At 41.2% G+C, this 14,523-nt stretch overlaps 1 protein-coding gene across 22 annotated transcripts in view; it reads left to right on the forward strand.

Annotated features, from left to right (window-relative positions):
• Window positions 1–14,523, forward strand: part of macf1a (microtubule actin crosslinking factor 1a) — a 170,195-nt gene that overhangs the window by 102,298 nt on the left and 53,374 nt on the right. For 21 of the 22 annotated variants that reach the window (XM_058377506.1, XM_058377507.1, XM_058377514.1 and 18 more), the window contains 15 exons: window positions 56–210; window positions 509–635; window positions 726–909; window positions 1,639–1,805; window positions 1,951–2,129; window positions 2,212–2,350; window positions 3,101–3,294; window positions 3,415–3,574; window positions 3,652–3,735; window positions 3,903–4,010; window positions 4,676–4,774; window positions 4,857–4,976; window positions 5,073–5,164; window positions 5,682–5,817; window positions 7,563–14,465. In XM_058377506.1, the coding sequence (XP_058233489.1) occupies window positions 56–210; window positions 509–635; window positions 726–909; window positions 1,639–1,805; window positions 1,951–2,129; window positions 2,212–2,350; window positions 3,101–3,294; window positions 3,415–3,574; window positions 3,652–3,735; window positions 3,903–4,010; window positions 4,676–4,774; window positions 4,857–4,976; window positions 5,073–5,164; window positions 5,682–5,817; window positions 7,563–14,465 (8,847 nt within the window). The remainder of the gene's footprint in view (window positions 1–55; window positions 211–508; window positions 636–725; window positions 910–1,638; window positions 1,806–1,950; window positions 2,130–2,211; window positions 2,351–3,100; window positions 3,295–3,414; window positions 3,575–3,651; window positions 3,736–3,902; window positions 4,011–4,675; window positions 4,775–4,856; window positions 4,977–5,072; window positions 5,165–5,681; window positions 5,818–7,562; window positions 14,466–14,523) is intronic. The other variant, XM_058377512.1, reaches the window with a different exon arrangement.

A 14,523-nucleotide genomic window follows, 5' to 3' on the forward strand; every position in this document is an offset into this window, starting at 1 on the left:
TCCTTCCTCTTTTTGCCCATCTTTCCACCTCTGTCTCTGTCAATCTCACTGTTAGATCACGGTTAGTAAAGGAGAAGAGTGCGTGTTAGAGGACAACTCGCAGAGGACGAAGTGGAAGATCATCAGCCCGACAGGAAATGAGGCCATGGTGCCATCAGTGTGCTTCACAGTTCCGCCTCCCAACCAGGAGGCTATTGACACTGCCAGCAGGTAAAGACACTCACGTAATATGTTCCAAATCACTTGATGTGTATCCTGCTTGTTTGTCAATTTGTACAGTATTCTTTGGCTATCATCTTTCAAGTTAAATGAAATAAGAGTGAGATCATTTTTGGTTAGCTGATCATGCTGACATATGATCCAGCAAAAAAAATACTTAATTAAGTTGTGCATAAGAACCAGTTTTCAGGTTATTACAAATTGCAACAGATAAGACATTTGCTAAAAGGTTTATTGTATTTCATGGCCTAGTTTGTGCTAATGAAGGGCTCGTTGTGTTTGTATGTAGAACGGAGCAGCTGTACCAGAACGTGATGTCTTTATGGCACCAGCTGCACATGAACATGAAGAGCGTGGTGTCCTGGCATTATCTGCAGAAGGACATCAGCAACATCTCTTCCTGGACTTTAGACACGGTCACTACTTTAAACTGCAGTTCACTCGACCTATTCCCCTGTAGAGAATCTTTAGAGGAAACCCCTGACTGAGTATTTCTGTTTGTTTAGATGCGCTTCCAGTCTCCATCTGACAGACAGCAGGCTCTGGATCACCTGGACGCCCACCTAGCTGATTTCCTAGCAGACAGCCGTGAGAGTGCCTTGTTTACGGCAGCCGAGAGGCGCGATCTCGAGCAGGGAGCACAGAACTGCCACGAGCACTGCCAAGCACTGCTGATCTCCATGGAGACGGGTAAACAGACAGGCCACGTGCCGGTGTCGAAAAATAGATCCGAATAAACACCAGTCAGGATTAGTGATGGGCATTTCTGTAGTATAAGGACTGAGTTACAGTATTTAAATAAATATAGTAACAGCACCAAGTCAAGCTGTACCACTGTACTTCAAGCAGGCTGTTTTTTTTATTTTATTTTTATTTTTTTTTGATTATTTTTTAATGGTCTGTCTTATTTATTGGTTGAATTTATTTAGAATCAAAAATTAAAAAATGAATTAAATTAATGCAGTAAATGTGTAATGCTTGCTATAACCATTTAAAAAAAAGCCTCAGATGTTAATAATAGTAATAATAATAATAATATTTTTGTGACTTATTTGTGTGTTTGCCTTATTGCCGTACTCCTGCATTACTGATTAGATTTAATTTATCTGTAATAATATATTTTTTGTATTTATTATTGGTTTGCAAACGTTTATTTCTCTCTGTCAGTCCTGATTTTTACATGATCACTATTTGCAGGCGCTTCAGGGATTTGTACTGCACCCATCCTAACATAAGAAATCACAATTTGTCTCTGCTCTTATGTGTACAATAAGCTGCAGACAAAAAAAATTTTGTTTGACAAATTATATTAGCATTTCACTAATCAGGTGATTATTCAACAAGGTCTCTAACTGTATATGACGCGGGGCCACCACTTCATAGCAACAATTCTTATTTTGTTTCTCTGATTTTTTTCAGTGGAGAAGGATGAGTCTGTATCACGCTCCTACCTCTCAGAGCTGCAGAGCATCAAGTCCCATTTGCAGGAGGCGGAACAGAAGCTGATGATGGGCATGCAGACTCTGCCCCCTAGTGGTGTGTCAGGAGATGGTGCAGGGACTGCTGTTCAAATTGCAGAGCAAGAGGTAAGCAATAACAGATTTAACAGTGCCATCTTCTGGCTGTGAAATGCAGTGCTGTTTGTCCAATTCTTTTGTGATTATAAGCACCGGTGGGTTAAATGGAAAGTCAGAAGACTGACAACACAACACTGTTGTATCTGTTGAGCAGAAGCTGCATCAACATCTGAAAAATCTGCAGTCGGATCTGGGTGACGTGTCTAGACGCTGCGTGAGCTTCTTCGAGGAGAAGCCTTCCTCTTCCAGTGTGCCTATGCTTCGATCCGAGCTCAATCTGGCTGTGGAGAAAAGTGAGCGGCTCAACTCGCTGTCCTCCGTCTATCTGCACAAGTCAGTACACACACCCACGCATCCATGCTTCTCATACACACCCACCCTGTCAGTCCTCTCATTGTCTTGCTGTTTGTTTCAGGTTGAAAACGGTAGATGTGCTGATGAGAAGCTTACAGGCTGCTGAGAGTCAGGTGAAGAAGTATGAAGGACGGTTGAGTGAGGAGGATATAGTTCCTGCCGATACCACTGCCATCCAGGCCTTGAGAGAGCAGATAAAGGTGAGTCACTTCATCACATCCAGGCACTCACCTGGTCACTGTACAGGGGTCTCAGTGGCATTTTCCACTCGACAGCTCACTGCTCTGTATGTCAGCCTCAAAAAGTCACATTAGGAAGTTTCAGGCAACAGATTGGTGCACAGCATGGGCTTTATTTACTTGTGGAAATGTTTTCATCTGTCAAAGCGAACTAAAATTCCTGCCAGATTTACAAAAGTTTCAGTTCTCTGATCTTCTACATATTCACATGTGTGAGTTGATAAAAGTCAGTTGCCCATAAATAAGCAAGTGAATTCACAGCATCTCTGATTTTCATTTAATTTTACTCACAAAACTTGATAAAAAGCTAAAGCTCAGAGAAAATGCCAAGTCCTCACTAAATCTTTCATTAACGCAGCTCATCCTTTTTAAACACTTCATGTTTTTACACATGGATCTCTTTTGGATTACTTTCTTTCAAGGTGCTAAATTTTAAGTTAATCATAAGTTATGTAAAATTTAGAGCCTAAAGGTCTTGTAGGATATGGATATTTTTCCATTTTTCATTTCATATGTAATACATTTTTTGTGTCCATGGTTCCAGCTGTAATGGAAATACTGACTGGTTATTTCATTTGTTTCAGTGGTTTGTGATTTTATATTATAAGGCTGTATTCAAAATTGGCTGTATGAAAACAATACTCTTACTTTGATTCATTCATGCTAACTCATTTATGCTATTTGCTTTCTTTTTTTTTTTTTTTTTTTTAGAAGTGGCATTCAGAGGTGAAGGAGCAGGACCACATCTTCCAGTCTCTGAGCTCAGAGGTGCAGCGGGCACGGGAAGCAGGCACTCAGCTCAGTCAGCTACATGCTGAGCGCAGTCCTGAGCTGGAACGCTATCAGGAGAAAGCCCAGCAGCTCACAGAGCGATGGAATGGAATACGCAGGCAAATGGAGACACGGTGAGCTCTTTGCCCTGTAGGAAGGATACAAATAGGAATAGGAAAAGTGCTCAGGGGTATATGTGGCTTGAATGGTTTGTTAGCACCACTACTAAACATTTTAATCTGTGTTTCCTGTAGGCAAGCTGATCTGGAGATGGTAGGCTCAGTGCTGCAGCAGTACAGAGACAGTCACTCAGGTCTTATCCGCTGGATCGAAGAGACCACCGCGAAACAGGAGAACACTCAGCCCGAGCAGACTGACAGCAAATCCCTGTCTGAACAGCTCGCCCAGCAGACGGTGGGTCACAGCTTCAGAGATGTTTTCTTAGCTGGAATGTTTTTCATCATGACTGACTTCTCTGTGTACCTCTACAGGCTTTGGTGGCTGAGATTGAACAGAACCAAGCGAAACTGGACGAGTGCCAGACGTACTCTAAACACTACTGCACTGCTGTTAAGGTAAGCGTTCTTTCACAACGGATCGACTCGACTGAGCTACTGTGGACCGAGCTTGTTTTGGCAGGACTCCAGGAACGAGTTTTTCATCACAATGTGTCTTCCTATAAACAGCAACATTCAAATAGTATTTGTCTGACAGTGCAGTGTGCCTCTCTGTTTTCCATCAGGACTATGAACTGCAGCTGATGACTTTTAGAGCTTTTGTGGAATCAACTCAGAAGTCTCCAGTGAAAAGGAGGAGGATGCATTCTTCATCAGATGCCATAACACAAGAGGTATGGGAGGTTAAAAGGAATGGAAGAGAGAACAAATTTCTCCCTCTTTTCGGATTTAGTTGATTTAAAAGTTAACTGAGTCTGTTAAGTCCCCAGAGCAAGTGTTTTTATACTGTGTGTTGTCAAACTATAATTTCTTTACACACATACAATAATTTATAAGATAACATTCAAATAAGGTCAATAATCATAATATGGAAGGGGACATGCTTCCCTGTTTTCAAAAAAAAAGATCAGTTAATAAAATGACCTGCCTTAAGGTGACCCAGGCTAAGACGAGAGCGAATATGTAAAATTGCGTGGTCCAGCGGCAAGATCACATACTCTCATTGCCGTGGCCAGAGTTCGATTCCTGGGCAGGACGCTAACCCAGCCTCTGAAGAGTTAACTCTCAGTGCCGGTCCCAAGCCCGGATTAAATGTAAGGGTTGTGTCAGGAAGGGCATCTGGCGTAAAACCTGTGCCAAATCGAAACATGAGGATCAAATGATCCACTGTGGCGACCCTGAACAGCTGAAAGAACAACTACAACAACATTTATGAATAGTAATTTACACGTCTTTAGTCTAATTTGGCCAAAAATGAAGGACTAAACCAAACTATCAGTGGGGTAACTTGTTACACTCTTACGTCCTACTGTAATGCTACATGTTTTTGTTCCTGCAGTTCATGGATCTTCGCACTCGCTACACAGCTCTGGTGACACTGACAACACAACATGTCAAGTACATCAGTGATGCACTGCGGAGACTCGAGGAGGAAGAGGTATGATTTCAAGCTGGACAAGCTGTTAATGTGTACATTAAAAGCTAGTTACACTTTTAATAATTAAATGCTTGTCTTGCAGAAACAAGTGGAGGAGGAGAGACAAGCCTGTGTGGGTCAGGTCTCGGACCTGCTAGGTTGGGTTAAGGGCCATCAGGAGAGAGCCGCTGGACCAGCTGAGACGTCACTTGCTGCACAGCAGGTATGAAGAGATCACTTACATTGATCCTGGCATGACCAAATGAAATGCTGATTTTACTGGTAAAGTTTTTGACCTAGTTATTTTTCTCTTCTTCAGGCGATCGGTGAGCAGTTAGCTTCAAAAAGCGAAGAAGTTGCTGAAGCAATCAGAAGCACACAAGTCTTCCTTCGTTCAAAACAAGCCAGCAAGTGAGTGCAGTACTTTCAGATATACATCATCTATTATGGCATACTGTTTTAAAACAGGGATTCTCAATTTTCAGATAAATTCAGTTTTACGTGTTTTATGAGAACGTTTACTGTATTGTCATTAAAGCAGAAATACAATTAGTAGATAGAGATCCCTAATGAAGCCAGAGGTGACAATGATAATTAAAAAAAAACTCCTTTGGGATGACGTGCAGAAAAAGCCTCAGAAGGAATCCGACTTTGAAGGAACACACCTTCTTCTAGGTGACACCCAATAGATGGATTATAAATCATTACAGTATAGGGGTGTAGAAGAGTTAACACAGACACAGACTTCTTAATTGAAGAGATGTTCAGTATGAGAATATTGAGAATAATTGTCCTGGAAGGATCACCATTAGGAGACAAAGCTAATAATAGTTTGAAAAGAGCAAATAATTAAAAATCCAGCCTTTAAGACTTTAAAATATTTTCACACAAATGCACATTTTGTACTGACTTGGCCCACTATCTCTAGACTGTCCCCTGAAGAGCGTGCCCAAGTTGCCTCACAGCTGGATGAATTGAAATCTACCTACAACCAGCTGTGTGACCGCTCTGCCGCTCAGCTTCAACAGCTCGAAGAACAACTGGCCAAAGAGGAGAAACGAAAGGTAGACTTAAAGGTTTAAAGCGAGCGTTCTTCTGTGCCAGAGCGAGCTCTAAACAGCAAAATGCTTGTGTTGAAAAAGTGCTTCTGATACGTTGCTTTAAATGGTCTCATGACAAGTTTTACATTCTCTAAGGAATTTATACAGAGAATTGTGTGTGACTGTGTGAGTGCTGCATGTTGTGTGTTGCCTGTCACTTGTGTTTTTTGACATCCATCACCATCTCCATAAATCTCACAGGGTTGCTTCAACATAACATTTTTTAATAGCATGGAGTGAATTCCTAACATCCGATTCACAACATGCCTGTAATCATGTCACCACCATCCATCATTTTACCATCTTCATCAAACACATCTGCTTTATTGCTACTTACCGGCCATGAGTTTTAAAGAAGTAGCAATTTATAGTGTAGTAGTTTTACATAAACATCTTCAAAAGGTCATTCCCATAGTGCTTATGTAGATTTCATTGCACACATAATTATTCATGATTATTTTTGTACTTTAGATGTGGACATTTTTGATCTTCACTGTGAAGTACACATACACATTATAAACATTCGTCTGTAGCAATGATTAGAATGTAAATTGTGTAGTCTGTTAATACATACTGCATATTAAGTGTGTATGTAATGAGCTTTGTGTGCGTGTTTGTGTGTGTGTGTGTATCCAAAAAAGTGAGTGTGGTGTGAATAGGAGCGAGGTTTTGAACACCACTTATACAATGGTTTTATAATGGTTTCCTAAAAAAAATCAGACATTTCATAGGGATTAATGTAGAGGCCAGCTATGCATAATTTCGCCTGTTTGAGCATGATGTGTCCAGATCACTGAGCATTTACGTGTGTGTGTGTGCATATATATGTTTGTATGTGTGTTTTTGTCTGTGTCTATGTCCTTAAAAACAGTAATATTGTGTGACTTAATCAGCATTTTGCTTTAAAATCACTAACAGCTGCCAGAACCAGTCAGAACAGAAGACTTTCTAGACCTCAGTCAGTATGTAGTTTAGTCATCTTGACCATATCCTTTTATTAGTCTAAGACATTTCACATAGCAACCATATTTACTGTTTACTGTCTACTTAGAGGTAAGTCCCGAAGCGAATACTAAGCTAGTGATCAAGAAATTCTCTACATGCCCCCTGAAGGTTATCTTAAAGATAAGATGATTAGACAGTAGGCTAAGATTAAAAACTGATAGGAATGTCAGGTAGAAGATAGTCAGTGCTGGCAGTGTCGCAGGCAGATGGAGTGTGGCATGCAGAACGCTAACATCCAGCTTCTCACCTTGTTGCACCTCAAACTGCCGAGCCGTCGGCCTATCTGTGTGTGTGCGCGTTTATGGACCCCCCCATACGGTAAGTAGTGCTTGCTTTCTCTCTTACCGTTGGCTTAGTTTTCTGAGCTGCCCTTTGTCTCTTCTCACTTTTTGCTGTAAAGTCTTGTAAAATGCTACAGTTTTTATCTTGTTTTTGCTTTAGGAAGCTTATGCTTTGTTGCTGTAAACCAAATCTTGATGTTTTATTTGTCTTTTTAAATTTCAATGATGATCCATGCAGGCAAAATTGCCATTCTCTGGACTATTTGTTAGTTAATTAGTACTGAACATCAACTTATGTTAAATTTGCATGCTTGGTTTGTGGGTCTTTTCTATAATTCTTTACTTGCCTAGTTTAAATAATAACATGATAAAAATTTAAGTTTATAATATCATGATATTTAAATAGTGTCTCTCCTGTTTTAGGGATATGGGACCATCGCTGGAGTAATTGATCTTGGTACTGTGGAAACCTTCCCAGTTTTCCAGTCAGCACAGCGAGGCCTTATAGACCAGGACACATGCTATGTGCTGCTGGAGGCACAGCTTGTTAGAGGTGGTCTATTACATCCTGATTCCCCTCAGGGTCTTTCATTAGAAAAGAGTTTCACCTCTGGTCTGATTGATAGCCGTATCTACCAGTCACTGTCAGAAATAGAAGCTGCCCTCCATCTTGTCCAAGAGTCACAATTCGCGAAGAGCCACACAATACCAGCTGCTGCTGCTATGGAGGTGGGCTACATAAAAGAACAAGTTGGGCTTCGTATCCTAGAGCTGCAGGTGAGCACAGGAGGCTTTTGGGATGACTCCAATAATGAAATTCTTACTCTTGAAAATGCTAAAGAGAGAAGTCTCATCTCGGCTGCTGTTTACGATAAGCTGTGCTCCCGTCTTGAAAGGCAAGAGCTTATTGATCCTAATACAGCTGAAAAACTCAGTCTGTCCGAGTTTTATCAGAAATGCATTTTGAATCAGGAGACTGATCTGCGTCTACTGCCAGTTAATCAGCAGTCACGAGGAACAATCTGCTTACGATCTGGTATAAAGGTTGGCATTTTCCGGGCAGCTCGAGAGGGACTGATTGACAGAGAAGTTACTATTAGGCTTCTAGAGGCTCAGCTGTTTGCAGGTGGCATTCCCGATCCCCGCACTGGTCACCGACTGACAATAGATGAAGCTGTGAGGCATGGACTTATGGACCAGGACCTTGCATGTGCCTTATTGACTCACCAGTTAAAATCAGGTGGAATCATAGACCCAGTTACTGGAGAGCGCCTAGAATTAGATGAAGCTCTCCAAAGAAACCTTCTCTCTCCTCGCATGGCTTTAAGGGTGCTAGAATCTCTTTGGGCTTTTATGGGCTTGTTATGGCCAGAGTCAGGGGAGCTGCTTCCTATAACTGAAGCTCTACAGCAAGGTGTCATTTCAGGTGACCTAGCTCGGAAAGTCCTAAACAAGCGCCATTTTATTAGCACAATCTACTCTCCAGAGAGTGGTGAGTTGATTCCTCTGGGCCATGCTGAGAAAGTTTTGGGACCAGAAGCCACAAACCTTCTTCAACAGACACACATTCCAGACTTTCTGCCTACAATGACTCAAACAAGGTCTCTGCAGTACCGGGGTTCTTTCTCTTCAGCCACTGCCTCACTGCCACGCTTTCATTCTGATACTTCCTTTTTGGAATTGTCCAGGTCCCAGGAGCAAGACCTCCACTATCTCCTCTCTTACCTTATGACACACAGCTACATAAACGCTCACTCAGGAGAGCGTCTGGTCCTTTTGGAACCTGAACTGATGAAGCTCATTAATGTAACTGGAGCAACAAAAGATCAAAACAGACATAAACCACAGTTGAAAGAGCCCTCTGACAGAGAGGCAGCAGGGGAACCTCTGTTTATGAGGTCATTAAGTGAAACAAAACAAGAAAACATTCAAATTCTTATGGATGGGGATAACACTGCTCTTATGAATGCTGTACAAAGAGGTGCTGGCATTTCTTTAAAGGAAACCAGCACTGATGGAACATTAGTAAAGCTCTTAGATACCGACTCCAAAGTATCAGAAACAAAACCTGGGACATCACCCCTATTTGTTAAAGAGGTGAAGATGTTGTCTACTGATTCCACATTTCAGTCAAGTCCAGACACAGAAGGAAAGAGTAGGAAAGAACAGCCAGGTAAAGCCAGTAAAGATACTGTAGAAGAAAATCAGCCTGATGAACTTGCCAGGGCTAAAATTGAAGTATCAGCTGTAAACAAACAAATCTTGGTTGAAACAGATACCAGCAGAAACGGAGAAAGTGCAGACTCATCAAAAATAAATTGGACCATATCTGTGGACAATTCTGAAGAAGCAGAGCTTGATCGCATGGCTAAGGAGATGCTGCAGGGAGGTCTTTTGACTGCTGGGTCCCAGAAGTTGCTCCTTCATGAGGCTGTATACCAGGATCTGCTTCCAGGGAATACTGCTGTAAAACTAATGTCTAAAGCAGAGCTTTTTGGTGGTTTCCTGGATGCACATGCTTGCCAACCACTTAGCCTTGATGATATTACGCAGAAAGGTCTCCAGGATAAAGAGTTAATGACTAAGGTTATCCAGTCTGAAAAGACTATGGCTGGTGTGTTTGATGTGGAACATGGTCGAATATGCTCACTAAAGGAGGCTGCTAAAGAAGGGCTCTTAGATACAGATACAGTGTCTCGCCTTCTTGAGGCCCAGATTGCCTCTGGGGGAATTATTGACCTTGAAGAAGGCAAAAAGGTTTCAGTCAACGTTGCAGCCAAACGTGGGCTAATAGAGGAAAAGCAAAAAGATGGACTGCTTTTATTAGAGAAATCATGCCATGGAAAGAGTTCTGATTCACATGCAACACAAACAATGTTGAAACTACAACTACAGATGAATGGAATAATAGACCCCAAAACAAAACAACCTGTACAACTCCAACAAGCTCTTCAAAAAGGTCTCATTACTAATGAGGAAACTGAGCAGATCCTAATGCAACAGGTAGCTGAAGGCGGAATTGTGCACCATGGGTCTGGCATTCGCCTCAGTGTTACTGATGCAGTACATCAAGGCATCATTGACGATTCACTTGCTTCAAAACTCAAACAGTTTGAGAAGTCAAGACGAAACCAGTTTAGTTCAGATCCGGATGCTGCTTTTCTTCAGGCTACTGTAGGCTTCATTTATGATGGTGCTTCAAAGAGCAACCTTACATTGACTGAAGCTGTCTCTTCTGGTGTGATTGATCAGGCCACTGCAGATAAAGCTATGGACTCTCCAAATGTAAAAAGTGGTATTTTGGATCCTCAAAATGCTTGTGTTTTGCCATACTTTGACCTAATAAAACAGGGAAAGATTGACATTGAGACTGGTAGGAGATTCCTTGAAGTAAGACCATTTAGAGGTATTCCAAACAAAGAAAATGGTGACCTGATGACTGTGCCAGAAGCAGTGAGGACTGGTCAAGTTGATCCCATTCCAGCACTCAGATTATTGCAAAGTCAGGCAGATTCTGGAGGTATCATCAATATATCAAATGGGGAAAAACTACCTCTTCTGGATGCTATTGACAAAAACATTGTTCAAAAAGATGTTGCCATGGTTATTGCTAAAAATCAGTTTTTGAAAGGTGGAATAGTTAGCCTTGTCAGTGGACAGAGGGTATCAAGTCTTGATGAGGCTGTTAAGGATGGGCTAATCTCTAAAGAAATGGCTGCAGAACTTTGTGATAACTTTGGTCTTGTGGGTCCTCTTGCATCACAGCATTTTGCATATCAGGACAGTCCTACAGTGAGGAGTTATGAAAACGTAGAAGTAAGCACAGTGCAATTTGCCAACACCAAAGAGCCACAATCGTGGACTACAGATCTTCATAAAGATAAAATGGAGACTGATACAGATGAAAAGCTTCAGGTCCATCAACATTATCTAATGTCTGAATTAGTGGAACAGATGCATGTGGATGATTCAAGTGGAGTTGGAAAAGATGCTGATGTATCATTGGCGGTTCTAAGTCAGTTTGCTTTAAAAGCAGAAAGAAGGCTACAGGAGGCAATTGAAGAATGTAGTCCTAAACAACATAATGCTGTAGAACCACAGCAAGAACCAAGACTTGTTCAGATTCCACAAATATCTGCAACTGAAGCTGAAGTTGGAAAAAGCTATGACATTTCACCCCAAACCACAAAGCCATTTATCCAAATACAGACAGGCACTAAAGCAGACATAAACCTGGAAAACTATGAGAAGACTGACATCAGCATTGTTCCAGAAATAACTCAGAAGGTGCATAAAGTCCAAATTGACAAAGAAACAAAGCAGATTACTATGGCACCAGAACTACAGTCAGTGTCTGATATAATCCATGAAAGTGAAGGGAGCACTGACAATGGAAATGACATTCTTATATCAACAGTTACTGAGGAGCAGAAGATGCCAGGAAAAAAGAAAGGAAGAGGAAAACATAAAAAGCAAACCAAAGTCTGCACAGAAAGCGATAAAGGTTCAGAGGTACAACTACTATATACAAGTATGACACCACAGTTACAGGGTACTGAGGACAAAAATGGAATAAAAGTTTGCTCAACTGAAAAATCTGTACCCATTGTGAAAACAGAGAAAGAGGTTGGAATGGAGTTTGAAACTAGAAGAACTCCAGTGGAGCATGAATCATCATCTGAAGGCGCCACTGCAAATGAGTTCAGAAGTGAAGTTTTAGATATTGAGGAAAACAAGGTCAATACAGAGGAGGCTAAAGGCAGCCAATTGATCAAAGTTAGCATCGTTCAAAAATCTGAGCATTGTATAAAAACTTCTGAGATGAATGCAACTTCTCCTGTACATGCTGTTGAAAAGAAGACTATAGAAGCTGATCTTGGTATTGATCAAAAATCTTCAGAAGATAAAGTGCTCAAACAGGTCACAGAGTCAGAGTATAGAACGGAAGCTGTAGTCACTGCTGAGAAATCCAAAGAGGTGGACATGAAAGGAGAGGCTCAAGAAGATTTGCAAGTTTTAAACCCTCCATATTTGAGCGTAACTTCACCTATAGAGAAAATCGGCACCACGTCTGAAAAAGATGCAGTTATTACAGAAAAATCTGAAGAGCTGTTCATTAAGAAAGAGGTCAAAACAGATTTGGAGGTTATAAAAGCTTCAGATCTGGAAGAGCCTTCTCTTGTAGACAATATTGAGGACACTGGAGAAGAACTTGTTGCCCTTGATCAAAGACGTGTTAATGATGTGAAAGAATCAAGTGTGGAAGACATCAAGGTGGATTTGGAGGTTCTGAAACCTTCATATATGAGCATGACTTCGAGCATAGTGAGTACAGAGAACAAATTCGAAAAGGAAGTTGTAGTCACTGACCAGAAATCTGAAGATCTGACGATGAAGAGAAACGTCGAAGTAGATTTGGAGGTTATAAAAGCTGCAGATCTGGCAGGGGTTTCTCTTGAGGAGGATATTGAGGGTAAATCTGGAACAGAAGTCTTTGTCAGCGATGAAAAATTTGTTGCGGATGTGAAAGAACAGAAAGAAGATGAAGTGGATGTGGAAATTCTGAAGCCTATATGTATGGGTGCAACTTCACCTACAGAAGGCAAGGAACCTGTGGTTGGAAAGGACATTGTAGCCACTGATAAGAAATCTGTAGAAGGAAAGATAATGAAAGAGGCCAAACAAGATTTGAAGGTTATTACAGGTGTCAAATATACCAAGGGCACATCTGGAGAAGATACTGGCGATCAGATGTATGTGGAAGAGCAAAGAGAAATTAAAATGGATTTGGACACACTAAAATTTCCAAGCATAATTTCGCCTACAGAGGGCACCAAGAACTATGATCAAGTCACTGTTCAGAAAGATTTGGAAGTTATAAAAACACCAGATACAACGGAGGATTCACCTGAAAAACCCATGGAGAGCATGTTTACAAAAGAATTTGCTGGCATTGATGAAAAATCCATTGATGTAGAGGTAAAAATAGAGAGACTGGTCAAAGCAGAGACGTCAAGAGTGCCAGATACAAGTGATGGTATTGAGTCTATCCCAGAGTCTCTACACCAAGAAATAGAGGATGTCAAGGGTATATCAGTGTCAAAACAGAGGCAACCCATGGAAAATATAAGTCTGATTGCTGAAACATCAAAACTTGACCCTGCAGTTTTGGTGGATGTCCACACGAAAGATAAACTGCAGAGACAAATGCAGTCTACAGTCATAAATGATACGTCAAAAACACAGGTTGACCGTGAAATAGATTTCAATGAGGACCTTGCCCCAGATCAATCAGACAAGAAGAGGAAGAAGAAAAGAAAAAACAAAAAAGCCAAGATGGAAAATACTGAAAAGGAGTCAGAGGAGAGCAAAGCTGATGAGCCAGTGCAAAGACCACCCGCTGATGTCGCATCTCAAAGTGATACAGTCAGTGCAGTAAGACAAGATGAAATGGAGCAACCTCAAAAGCCTAAGCAGGCACAGCGGGAGAAAGAAGCACTTTTGATGAAAGCCAAAGAAAGCATACTTAGGAAAGTCTTTGAGAGGGGTGTCAGTGAGAAACAGGCTGCAGAAGAGTTAGAAGCATTACGTCAGGGGTCGGCTAAAGAACGGCATGAGAAAGCCAAGCTAGTGGAGAAATCGTCTTCACTCCATCCAAAGGAAAATGAGACTGATGTAATAGAGCAGACAAAGCAGATAGACAAAAATACAAACCTTCTACCAGAAAATGTTTCAACTGGGACAGACTCTACACAAACCCATTTTAGCCACACAGATCTGACTGATGATAACATTTACAAAAAGCAAGACTTAAGCTGTACGGAGAGCTCACATGTTACTACTGACCCCAGTAAGCAAACATCAAAGCCCATTATTGGTATAGACAGCCAAGTTGATGAGACAAGAACACAAGAATCTGTACGTCTCAAAAGTGAAAAGCTAGAAGACTCTGTAGTTCTCAAAGAACCAAAGACTACTATTACTGAGGAAGATAAAGACCACCAAAAATCTCTGCCAAAAACCAAAGACGCTGTAGCACAGAGTACACGTGAACAAACCTCCAAAACAGAGCTGGAGTATACAATTAGCAAGGAGTCTCTGCAAGCCATGACTAATGAATACTCTTCAATTGACAATGATTTCAAAGATGAATCATCCATTGAAGAGTCTTCGGAGTCAAGAGTGTCTTATTTAGAAGAGGTCCCTGAGTCTGATACTACAGAATGCTGGGAAGAGGAGGACTTTGAAGAATGTCAAGAAGGCGTCAATGAAAAACAGGCTGAAGACCTGGCCAAAAAACAGAAGACAGCCTCACAGATAAGCAAGGTAAGATGCTGTGTTTATGTTAATCCTGCAATTATTTTACTGTACTCTTTAACTTGCT

This window comes from Hemibagrus wyckioides, linkage group LG24 (genome assembly GCF_019097595.1).
Source record: "Hemibagrus wyckioides isolate EC202008001 linkage group LG24, SWU_Hwy_1.0, whole genome shotgun sequence".
NCBI classification, from domain to species: domain Eukaryota; kingdom Metazoa; phylum Chordata; class Actinopteri; order Siluriformes; family Bagridae; genus Hemibagrus; species Hemibagrus wyckioides.